The sequence below is a fragment of the Suncus etruscus genome, chromosome 8 (genome assembly GCF_024139225.1).
Source record: "Suncus etruscus isolate mSunEtr1 chromosome 8, mSunEtr1.pri.cur, whole genome shotgun sequence".
In the NCBI taxonomy this organism is placed as follows: Eukaryota; Metazoa; Chordata; class Mammalia; order Eulipotyphla; family Soricidae; genus Suncus; species Suncus etruscus.
In genome coordinates this window covers 123,218,172-123,230,938 of record NC_064855.1, presented here as the reverse complement: position 1 = coordinate 123,230,938, position 12,767 = coordinate 123,218,172, and the positions used below count along the sequence as shown (strand labels likewise).

Sequence of the window (12,767 nt, the reverse complement as noted above, 5' to 3'; positions counted from 1 at the left end):
TCAGACTCCAGGTCCAAAATTCATCTGTGTGTGCAACTAACATTGAACTCAGAAACTGAAGAAAAAGCAAAGTTGAAAGGATAACTGAAACCCAACTACAAACATGTTTGTAATCATGGTGCTTAAGTAAAGATATTAATTAAGAAAAAAAGAAAGTCCTTAAACATGTAATATAAGTGAAGAAGCCAGCAAGGTAAAGAACAAACATGAGAAATGAAAGGACACACAACACATTAAATGTTGAAGCTAAATCTTTCTCATGCCTTATACTGGGAAGGATATTATTACTAAACAGTAGCAGGAATATACAAGTCACCAAACAGAGTCAAGGAAGGGCCAGAAAACAAAGTCCAGAACTATCAAGTCCAAACACTGGCTTTCAAAGACCAAATGCCTGGGACCAAAGAGATAGCATGGAGGTAAGGCATTTGCCTTGCATGCAGAAGGATGGTGTTTGGAATCTCAGCATCCCATATGGTCCCCCGAGCCTGCCCGGTGAGTGTGTGTGTGTGTGTGTGTGTGTGTGTGTGTGTGTGTGTGTGTGTGTGATTTCTGAGGGTAGAGCCAGGAGTAGTTCCTGAGCGCTGCTGGGTCTGACCCCCCCAAAAAAAAACCCAAAAAACCCCCCCAAAGATCAAATGCTCCCCAGATTTTCATGAAGAATTTCACCAACATCTGAGGAACAAGCCTTCCTGGGAATGTCGGAAAGCAGAGAAACACAAAGCAACTTAATTTACTCATGAAGACACCTTTGGTAGGGAAGGCTGATATCAGAAAAACAAAAAAGATTTTTTTATTTTCAGTAATGTAAATAAATACAAACATTCTTAGTAACGATAGGGAAATGAAATTGAGAGCATCATGAATGAATACAGTCTATACTCTGTATAATTGTTTGATATATTTATATATACCTTTATAAGTGTACAATTAATATATTGTATATTATGTAATTATATAGGATCTCTTCTATTTATATACCACATATTCTATATAAAAATAATTTGCTGCATGACCAAGGAAAAGGAGGATCAGCGGCACTGAACGAATATAGGAAGTGTGAGGGGAATTGCATACAAGTCAAAGGCATTCATTTCACAAACATGACTTACTGCAACTCTAAGAACATGATATTGAAAAGAGTTGGGTCACTGCTTTAATTTGGAAATAGGAATGGCTCCCTCTCACCAGAAACTTTCAATATTCTACTGGCAGTGACATCTAAGGCAATGAAAGACAAAGAAATAATAGATGTAAAGCAAAGGAAGGGGTAATAATTAAGATTGCTAATGAGAAAAATCTTGCACAAAAAATTATTAGAAAAAGAAACACTAGCAGTGTTTCTAGGTATAAGAACTACAGAAGAAATTCCAGATGGAATACCCAATACATGCAAATTAACAGCAAGCAAAAGTCTACAGAAAAAAATAAAAACATGCAAGAAATTGATGATAAAATCACAAACATTGCCTAACAAATAAATAAATACACAATTAAATAATTTCAGATAGTGTTAGAAAAAGAATTGGTAACCTGTAGCAGGGGTCTCAAACTCGTGGCCCAGGGGCCACAAACGGCCCTCCGTACAACATTTTGTGGCCCTGCCCTAGAGGGATCTTTTTTTGTTTTTTTTTGTTTTAGTTGTTTGGGTCACACCCCCCAATGTTCAAGGCTTACTACTGACTTTGCACTCAAGGATCACCCCGACTTTGCCTCCTGCGGCCTGCAGGTAAATTGAGTTTGAGACCCCTGAAAGGGATGTCTTCCCTCATGTAATCTGTCAAAAAAAAAAACTCAAAAGAATTTCTTTCAGATGAAAGTGATGATAGAATTTATAGATATATAAATATATATATATATAAATGAAGATGAGAGATAATCAAAACAAATGATGAAAGTCAGAACTTAGGATAATTTACTGATTAAAACAATACGTAATTGGAAGAGACACCAAGTTGCTGAAGGATCCCAGGGAGACACGTCTCTAGGCTGAAAACTCTTTCCTCTCTGAGCACCCTGGAAAGGAACTGGGCCACTGCATTGGGAGCGCTGCTTATTTAAATAAACCTCATTTAAATCTCATTTTTATTTTGTGTTTATTATTTTAATATATAAATATCTTAATAACTATAAATACATACACATAAAAAGAAAATATTTTAATATATGTATCTATCATTTAAATATATTTATATACATAAGTAGACAGATGGTAGATAAATTCATAGATAATACATAATAGGTAAATAGATAGATGGTAGATAATTGAGGATAGATTCCTCAATACTGACAGCCTAATAGGAGCACAGCAAATAGATGGGAAAGTGGCAGAGAGGCCAACTAAGTTCAATCAACAAAATAATTACTTAGAAGGACCAACTAAGGACAAACAACTCAGTAAATCCTCAGACAATGGCTTAATGACACCATGGTGATATAAATCAGTTTTTACAAGTTTTCTACAACCAAGGTTTTTTTTTTCTCTAATAATTATATTACCATTTAGTTGTCAAAAGCATTATAAAAGACATTATTTTATGCCTGCTAAGTGGGCAGGCTTTGGGTGTGGGAGGTGAAAACTGGGAATAGTAGTGGAAGGAAGTTCACACTGGGGAAGGGGTTGGGGTTGGTACTGGAACTTTGAATACCCAAAACAACTGTATTATGAATAACTTTTGCTTGTTTGTTTTTTAATTTCATTTTTAATTTTATTATTTGGGAGGCACTGAGGGGTTTTTCCTGCCTCTGTACTCAGGAATCTCCTGGCAGAGCTTGGGAGGGACCCGATGGGATGCTGAGAATCAAACTTGGGTTGACCCAATGGGATGTTGGGAATCAAACAAGGCACCCTCCCTGCTATGCTCTGGCCTCTATGAACAACTTTATAAGTCACAATGTTTAAATAAAGCAATAAAAAAGAAAATTGAGGATAGATTGGTAGATGAGAAATAGACAGATGATAGGTGAATAGATGACAGATGATAAGTGAGTAGATGACAGATGATAGATAAAACTAGCAGATGATCTACAGATAGATGATAGATAAATGATAGAAGATTGACAGATAGGTATTAAACTATGTATTTACAGTAACATTGATCTACACTATTTTGCTGTGCCCAATCACTCCATATTAGCACCAGCAAAGTGCCCAGGACCCCAACCTGTCCCTAAATGACCTATAGACCATCTTCTTCCTGGAATCTCTGTTTGGGCTCCAGTATCCAGGATATTCTCTGCTCTTCAAACCCTGCTGATGAGTGACAATATCCTGTGCTTGTCCTTCCCTCTGACTATTCCCCCCAGGTCCATCCAAGTTGCAGCAAATTACATAATTTTTTTTGGTCTTTCTCAAAGCTGCATAGTATCCCACAGACTGTGATGTCCTTCACTTGTCTGCACTCAGATGTCTGCTGTTTCCCTGCCCTACCTATGAGATATGTTGCAGTGAATAAAGGTGTGCAGAGACAAAGATGTCAAGAGGTAGAGCTACTGCATCCTCTGAAAGCCCTAACCTGAGATTTTAATTTTAATTTCATTTTATTGAAACCATTGTGGTTTACAGGTCCTTTATAGTTGGGGTTCAGACACACAATAAATTTGGGCCAATCTTACCACCAGTGTTCACCTCCCTCTACAATGTTCCTAGAGTGCATCCCAAATCTCCACCTTTGCCCCCAAGCCTGCCAGTTTAACAGGCTCATTTACAGTTTATATTGTTGGAATTCGGGTCTATTGATCCTATTGCTGTTGACTTGGCCTTGCTATTTAGTTCTGTCCTTTCTTTTATCTCTACCAATGACCCTGAGACCGCTTGGCCCCTCCCTGCTCCCACCTTTTCATATCTATGTTTCTCCTCCATTTTTCTTTCTCTCTCCTCGTCATACTCTAGGGCCAAGGATGTTGGAGACAAATTATTCAATCATGTAGTTTGCCGCAACATGGATGGAACTGGAAGATATGTCAAATGAAGTAAGCCAGCAGAAGAAGGATAAATTCAGAATGATATCAAGCAAACGTGGTATTTGGAATAACTCCATGAAGAAATGCAATGGTCTAAATGGGAGGTATCTAGTCCGAGTTTTCTGGGAAGCTGCCACGTGTGCATTTAGCACGGGCACAAGTGTGACATTGGCTCTCCCTGGCATTCTTTTAGGCCAGACAGGCACATCACCATCTGTTTTCGAAGGGAAAGTCCATATCTGGACCAGAAAGCAAATCTGGGGCGGAGGAGACTGTGAGTTCTGGGGGGAGACAAGGAAGTGTGGGCAGTGAACTGAGGGGTTGGCTCTCTGTTGTAGGCCAATGAAAATAGGAAGCAACAGCAGTGACTGTTCACTGTATATGGACGTGCTTCTGAACTCCACTTGATGATCAAATCAGAGAAAAGACAGTGCAGGAAGACAGACTATTACATGTTAAATAAATTAAAAAAAAAAAAAAACCAACCCTAAGTCTATTTTCATTTCCTCCCAAATACACAGCAGGCATCTCAGAATGTCTATGAGGCATTTGGAAACTAATAACATGCATTCATTTATTACAAATTAAGTACTTTACATAATACTTAATAGGGTAATGTGGCCATGTCTTTCACACACCCTTAATTACTTCAGAACTGACTGTCTGCAGTTTGAGGCTGTTATCAGCTCCTGAGCTGGCTTTCGGAATCTCCATCTGAGAGGTTAAAGCTTCGCCCTCTGTCCAGTCAGTGGGCAGGGAGAAGGCGCAAAGCCTGTTGGGTACGAAGCCTGGCCAGCACCCACGTGTCCAGCCCGCAATCTGGCTGGAAGAGGAATTTTTCCCTCCTTCCACATCTGTGCCCACAACATGAGGATTGTCCTCTCGTGTGGTCTTGTAAGACATTTAATATCAATCAACAAAATTCATATTTTTGAGACGCTACACCCAGCAGTGCTTAGGGGTTATTCCTGGCTCTGCGCTCAGAAATCACCCCAGGCAGGCTCGGGGGACCATATGGGATGTCGGGATGTCGGGGATTGAACCCTGGTCTGTCCCAGGTCGGCAATGTGCAAAGTAAACACCCTACTGCTGTGCTATCACTCCAGCCCCAACAAAATTCATATTGAACAGGGGCACAAGAGAGGAAAGAAAGATTTTCCTGAGGCTTCTCCCATGGAATCAGCTCCATCATCCAGTCAGGTGAGGATCTGGGGAATCCACCCACCACCATTTAGGGACCCCCCCCCCCCCGTTTCATTATCAGAAAAATAGTCCCACATTGCACTCTGGGTATGGCACGAGAAGGCAAAAATAAATAAATATATTTTTAAATCACAGTAATTTTTCCATGTGAAAAGCATATTTATTGCCTATAGTCATAGCTCTGAAAGCTCCAAATAACAATTCTATGTAATAAAGTATTATTTTATGACTATAAAAGGTAAAGGTTTAGCATGTACCTCAAGGTGCTTCCACATTAACGCATACTCCATCAAACAGAATAAGATCACATGTGGGTTCCTGACACACCAGGACCACATGAGTGTCTCCTAATATACCAGGACCATGTGTGAAAGTCCCCAGATTGACAGATCCCATGAGGGACCCCAACACAGCAAGGCCCTGTGAGATTCTCTGAATACCAACATCACAAGAACAGGAAAGGAGAGAGCGAGAGGCAGGAAACTCAACCTGAATCCTAACATGTTCTTTGAAACATGTTGTAACTTGAGGGTCAGAGTGACAGTACAGTAGGGAGGACACTTGCCTTGCACACAATTCACCCGGGTTTGGTTCTCGGCATCCCATATGACCCCCTAAGCTCAGCTAGGAGTGATATCCCTGAGTACAAAGTCACGAGTAAGCCCTGAGCATGGAAGGGTGTGGCCCAAAAAGCAAAATAAATAAATGTAAAAATTAACCTAACAATAATAAAAATTAAAAGCCCATGAGCCTAACATTGGAGATTCAAATGTTGGTCTGGTGAAAGTGGGGATGGAGGAGGGACCCCTCCCAGGGGGTGAAGCCACATTTTCCCAGGTTTCTGGGGCGGTTCCCTTCTGGGTCAGTGGGGTCCAAAGAGGCCTCAGATGGACAAGAGAGGGGACAGGGGATTGGTTCCTTCCTTGATCGTGGCCAAGCTTGGCTTAACAACAACATCTTGTTTTGTTTTATATGTATGACTTTTTAACTCTTTTGGTAGGAGTGGGGGAGGGAAGGCACATCTAGCAGTGCTCAGGGACTACTCCTGGCAGTGCTCAGGAGATTGTGCAGTGCTGTGGATCAAATCCAGGCCTGCAACCTGCATAACAAGCACCTTTCCTGCTGCACTATTGCTCTGGCCCCACTGACACACCTCTGAGGCCCTTCAAGAGTTAATCAGCAAGTGGAAAATTCCTTTGAGTTCCTCCTGCACTGGGATTTAAGGATTCCTCCTTGTCAACGTTCACTTGGGCAGACCTTCGAGCTGCCAATAATCGTACACAAGATAAATTAGGCAGATGGGGCATATCCGTTTCACCCCATGCATAATCTCTACATTTAAAGGGAAAAAAATCGCCAATTAACTGATAAGAAGTAATAGCAAAGTCAAGACTAGGCTCCGTGTGGGAGCTAAAATATGGATCATACGCAGGAACCACACCGGTTGTGCATAGGGCGTGTTTGCCAATGTGCAGAGAGCAGAGAGCGTGTGTGCGGATTTTAATGAGAATTCTGCGGAGAAGTCCTTTGTCCTTGAACTGTTTGGAGAAGTGTGTGTGTGTGTGTGTGTGTGTGTGTGTGTGTGTGTGTGTGTGTGTGTCACAACTTGCCCCAGAACCCTGCGAGTTCTGCTGCGTTCCAAGAACATTTGTCTGGCAGCCACTCTGAGGTCGAGAGGGACAAAGGGTTGTTTTTCCTCCCAGACCCCCATCCTGTGTGATGTCTGTCCTGCGCACGTCAGCCTTCAGGGAAGCTCCAGAGCCAGTGACGAGAATATTAACCGTGGGCTCAATTGAGGGGAGCTATAATTCTCAGATAATCCCGAGGGCCTGGGGACGTGACGCTGAGAGATAACAGCCTCGTCTCACCCAGCCAGCACAGTTAGCCCTAGATCTCTCCTGAAAAAGCCCCTGGGAAACCAAAGCATTGGGGTGTCTGTGCTGAGAGCTGGGTGGGGGGCTGGTGCATCAGAGGGGTGGGAGGAGGAGGCTGGAATCTGGGAAATGAACAGACAGGAACCCTTTCTGTTGGCCCGAGCATCCCTGGAAGAATGGGGTGCTCCATGAATAGAACCAGGGTGCAGCTAAGTGGGGGTGTGGTGGAGATGTCGCCTGGGGCCACCGTCTTACCTGCTGGTCTCCGCCTGGCCCTGGAGGGAACAGTTGATGGCGTTCACCAAGAAGCCGAACAAGCGGCCATACAGGGACTTGGCAAGAAGGTCCCGGGAGCACTCGGCCTTCTCGATGGTGAGGTGCTTCGTGAGAATGTCCCCTGGGGAGAGGAAGGGAGGTGGTGAGGTGGGTCAGCCCTGAGCAAGGTGCAAGGGCACCTTCCAGAGATGCCTGGGGTCAGAGCCCTTCTCCAGGTTAGGTCGGTGGTGTGCGTGTGGGGGAGTTCAGCACATCTCGCACTCCCAAGCTCAGAGCTGGGCCTCCCAGAATGAGTCACATGGAACCCCAGGCATGGCTATGCCAAGCCATTGTGGCTTTGTGGGCTTTTCCAGGTGGTCTCAAAGTCCCAGAGAGCGAGGCTCAGGGAGGCCAAGTCTCCATCTGTTGGGAAGATGAACCTCAGAGAGGAAAGCCCCATCCGCTCTGATATGAAGATATGATATGCTCCCCAATAGTGCTCCTAGTGGATTTGGACACTTGGGCAGGTGGTCCTATGTTCTGCTTGAACCCTAGAGTGCTCTCTGGGTTTCTTGGGGGTGCTTCGGGGCTGCGAGGTTGCACTTTGCAGTGCTCAGGGGACCCTGAGGGATCAGGGATCGAAGCAGGTCAACTGCCAGCTCGGAAGAGGTGCTCCCTAACCCTGCACTGGCTCTTCATCCTCCACTGTGTTCTCACTACAGAGCTGCCGCCCCTCATGGTCTGGTACAGATCAGGCAACTCTGGGGACCAACAAGCTGGGGACCGCTTGCGCCTGTTTTCTGAGAGCAGACCCTTTTTTGGACACAAAGTATGGGTGAGTGGTACACTGGCCGCTAGTGGGACATTTTCTTTCTTTACTTTTGGTCCACACCTAGTGGTGCTCAGGTTTACTCCTGGCTCTGTGCTCAGAAATTACTCCTGGCGATGATCAGGGGGCCCTAAGGGATGCGGGGTTCAAACCTGGGTTGGCCACATGCCAGGCGAACACCCACCCTCTGTGCCATCACTCTGGCCCCCATAAAAAGATTCTAAACAACATTTAAAGCCCCGGAGTTTCTACCACTGAACCCACTGATGGCCAGTTTCCCAGTTCCATGGATCTGGTGTTATTATTAGGGCCGACGAGGGGGCAGAAAAGGGACCAGCACCTGCATTTTCACCCACCAGCCCTGTGCACGGATGTCCTCCCTACCACTGTGTGAGCAGCAAGAGGGCAAGAAGTCCCCCAGATTGAGAGGACACAGGGTGGCCCTTAATTCCATCAGGGACCAATAGTCCCACACACTGCATGTGGAAATCGTTTCTTGAGGGGGGAAAGGGACTGACTTTCTGCATTTCAGAGAAGGCTGTGCGTTTGTGACACTGGGAAGAACGGAGGAAAACATACCTTTGATATACTGGAAATCAGTGGTTAGGGCAGACGCCAGCTCACCCGAGGAGACCTGCAACATTCCAGCCACTGAAATGCAAGCACAGAGAAAGCCAGGGTTAGCCTGGCCTCTGGTCCTCTGCATCACAGGCTGGAGAGACAAGGTGCCTTCAAGAAGACGCAGCTGGAGTCAGGCAGGGCCGGAGTTAAGAGGCAAAGGACTAACTCAACACAGAGTGCGCAGGCTTTGGTAAGTTTTAGGGGCAAAGCTTATCACACTGCTTTTTCCCCCTGTAATTTCCCTCTCCAATGTTCCCCCCTGGCCTCCCCAGTCATGGCTGTGTTGGCTGGTTTTTCACTAATGACATGAGGTTGGAAGGGATGTGGAACATTCTGGAAGTGACGAACAAGGCAGCTTGAAAGGAAAGATCATTTGGGCAAGGTCTTTGAAGGGGAGCAATTAGAGTCCATTCAAAATGGTTCTCTAATAACATGCCCCAGAATCCACAGGGTGGTGAGGTGGGAGGGGTACTGAGAACAAGTTGGGCACACGGGGTCTTTCTGGAACAATCTCGCCATCACAGGCTCGGTTTGGGATGTTGCTTCCTTGTTCCCACCAGGGGTGAGCTTGGGTGTGGGTTTGGGTGGATTTGTGCTGGGGAAGCCAGAGGGGTGGTCTCCCTTTCCCGTGCTGTGTCTCCACCTACTGGCTGGTCTGCAGGGCTGCGTGTGGGCCGGGGTGGACGGAGCTCAGAGACACTGACCTTGGTCCAGCAGCTGGAGGTCAGTCACCGAGGCCCAGCCCTGCTCGCACCCTGCCGAGAAGCGGAGATCTCCGAGGTGCAGTGTCGCGGCCAGAATCATAAACAGATTCTCTGTTTCCTGGGGGGTCACAAACACACACACCCGCTGCAGGAGTGGCTCAGAGCAAGAGGGGACCAAGACACATCCCAGAGCACCAAAACCAAAAGACAGACAGACAGGCGCTGCTTTATTCCCATCTGGAGGAACGCAACCACTGACCCAAACTCCTGCTTAGGAAAACACCAGAGCAAAAGTATGGAGCTTGGATGGAAAGTTTGGGGGGGGTGGGTCATCCAAGACTTTTTTGTTTGTCTGTTTTTGAGTCACCGGGGGTACTAATGGCTCTGTGCTCAGAAATCACTTCTGGCAGGCTGGGGGACCAAATGGGGTGCCGGGGATACTACTTAGGTCCATCCCAGGCTGACCGCATGCAAGACAAATGCCCTACCTCTGTGCTATCACTCTGGCCCCTCTTCCGTGTCTTAATGAAAACACAGGTTTAGGCGACGACAAAGAAAACATGCCACGAGGTCAGACTTGGGGACCATCCTCTGGATGTGGATAGGGGCTTTCTCGGGAGAGTGTGGACCTCCTCTCGGGAGCCTGCTCGCTCTCCAGTGCTCAGGGGGCCCGGGTGGCAGGGGGGAAAACAGATACTTGGTGACTCTACCTCAACTACTGTGAGGACAAGAAGGTCTCACATAGGTGGCAGTGATAGAGAGGACATTTGCTGACTCATGTCTCTGCTCGCAGTGCTTCTGGTCTGCATCTCTACTGTCTCTGGGTTTTACTCTCATGCTTTCTTTTCTTTCCTTCTTTTTTTTTGGTTTTTGGGTCACACCCGGCAGTGCTCAGGGGGGTTACTCCTGGCTCTGTGCTCAAAAATCGCTCCTGGCAGGCTCGGGGACTATTTGGGATGCCGGGATTTGAACCACCATCTGTCCTGGATCGACTGTGTGCCAGGCAAACCCCCTACCACTGTGCTATCTCTTCGGCCCATCATGCTTTATTTTCGAATATATATATAGACTCCTCGTGGGCCCTTTCGAGGAGGGTCCCACTCCTATGCTCTGTGTCCCCCTGGGCATCTGTCCCTGAGTGCTCCATGGACATGAAACCCTCGGGACAGTGACAGGATGGAGTGATGGGTGTCGAGTGTCTGTGACCTTCTCTGGGCAGTACTGGGGAGCAGATGATGCCCAAAATGAGTGAATCTCGTGCATCCATCGGAGGAGACACGTGGGTGAGGAGACTCACCAGGTTCGTGAAGCCCACAGTGCTCAGGGCCTGTTTGAGAGCCAACAGCCGCTGGCGGTGGAGGCTGAGCTGTGCGGGGGTCCCGTCTTCTGGCCGGCTCCGCTCCAGGTACCTGTTGGGGACCAGCACAGAGTCAAGCTCGCCTCAGAGTCAGCCACACAGGGGCCCAGTCACTGGGCCCTTCCTGTCCCTGCCCAGACAGCCCTCAGCCGCGAACAGACGGGCAATTTGGGAAGGGAAGAGACAGTCCAGTGCACCTGGCGCTCTTGGACCAGGTTTCACTTGCTCCCTCAGCTTAGTCCTGCAGCAGGCCCAGCCCTGTCTCCCAGTGAGACAGGCAGTGAGCACCAGGGCTGATGGAAACAGGGTCTGAGTAGTAATGGCCTGAGGGGGGCAGTCCCATGGACTCAGATTCCAGTGCTCTGGCCACAGTCCCCTCCTGGATCTTGGCAAATCCCTGCAGCGGCCCAACGGCTAGGGAGGCTAAAACAGCCCAAAACAGCCCCTTCTAGATTATCCCAGTTTTCAGCGGTATGAAGAACCCTTCTCCTGTGGATCCCAGGCCTACTCTGCTCAGAAGGTCTGGAAAAGTCTTGAAAGTTTCCAACATCAGTGGATGCAATTTTGGGGCACGGAAGCCATAGCAACTGGGTCCTTCTCAAGTCACAGCACAAGAAGGTCGGCAGGAGTGAGGCCTGAGCCACCCCAGGGGACCCTCGACAGGACACAGAGCAAGGTGGGGACTGGGGGTCACAAAGGCCAGAAGGCCCCTGTTCAGCCCCCCCAAAAGGGCCTGTTACTTAAATAACAAACCGAGACAGCGTCCCCCTTTTCTACTATAGAAACAGGGTTCACAACAGAGCTGAATCTTTGGAGCAAAAGGCTTGCAAGGAAGTAAGAGAAGCAGTAAAGGGATATCTGGGGAAGATGAAAAATGCTACTTTTTGCTGGTTCGATTCTGGCATATTCCTATCGGTCACATGGCCGGTGGTGAAAAGAACCAGAGAAATATCTCAGTCTGGAGTCAGCCATAAACTAACCTGACCCAGAGTCTGCCATGGGTGTAAAGGGCATGTCCTGGGGGAGAGCCCTCATTGATGGGTAATGACATTCCAGATGTTTGAACATTCTCAAGATAGAAGAACTGTCACAGGGCCTGGGATTTGGGTTCCTGCAGTATGGCTGAACCATCTCCAGTGCCCACTAATGCCAACAAAGCTGCCAGCCTCCCACAGTAAGTCTGAGCTCGTGTACCAAGTAGGGGGCTCTGAGTTGGCCTCTGATTCGCCAACTGCCACCAACTCTAGTACTGTAGCCTCCATCCTAACAGTTAATGTCATTTATGCCATCTCTTCTAGGATTCAAAAGTGGCATAGACAATTAACTTTGGTTTTTATTTTTTGTTTGTTTTGTTTTTTTAGGCCACACCCAGGAAATGCTCAGGGTGTTACTCCTGCTCTGTACTCAGGGTTCACTCCTGGTGGGCTTGGGGGACCCCGTGGGATGCTGGGGATCAAACCTAGGTCGGCAATGTGCAAGACAAAAGCCCTCCTCATTGTGCTATTGCTCAGTCCCCCCATCAACTTTTCCATTAAGTCCCCTCCCCAAATCTCAGAGCAGTTCTATTTAGTAACACAGTGATATCCTGACAGTTATAAGCCTTAGGAACTTATGTGGGGGGACAGGATCATCAGGAGAACTTTCTAGAATGTTGGTCTTGTTGGGCTTCATGACGTGACGGGCTGTGCTGCTCTGGCACTGTGGGACAGAGCCATGCACTCAGCATATTCATCTGGAGGTATATCAGGGTTCTCCTTCGATCCCATAACACTGACATCACGTCTGGTCCTTTTTATGGGGTAAACATTTTATTGGGGGCCAGAGCGATAACACAGCAGGAAGTTCATTTGCCTTACACATGGCTGATGTGGGTTCAATCCTCAGCATCTCATAGGGTCCCCCCAAGCCCACGAGGAGTGATTCCTGAGCTCAGAGCCAGGAAGAAGCCCTGAGTGCTACCA

At 47.1% G+C, this 12,767-nt stretch overlaps 1 protein-coding gene across 1 annotated transcript in view; it reads right to left on the bottom strand.

The window, feature by feature from the left end:
- Positions 1 to 12,767, bottom strand: part of MYO16 (myosin XVI) — a 296,697-nt gene that overhangs the window by 135,926 nt on the left and 148,004 nt on the right. The window contains exons 17-20 of the mRNA XM_049778145.1: positions 10,747 to 10,858; positions 9,450 to 9,567; positions 8,704 to 8,775; positions 7,296 to 7,437 (exon numbers count right to left, since the gene is read on the bottom strand). Coding sequence (XP_049634102.1) covers positions 7,296 to 7,437; positions 8,704 to 8,775; positions 9,450 to 9,567; positions 10,747 to 10,858 — 444 coding nt within the window. The remainder of the gene's footprint in view (positions 1 to 7,295; positions 7,438 to 8,703; positions 8,776 to 9,449; positions 9,568 to 10,746; positions 10,859 to 12,767) is intronic.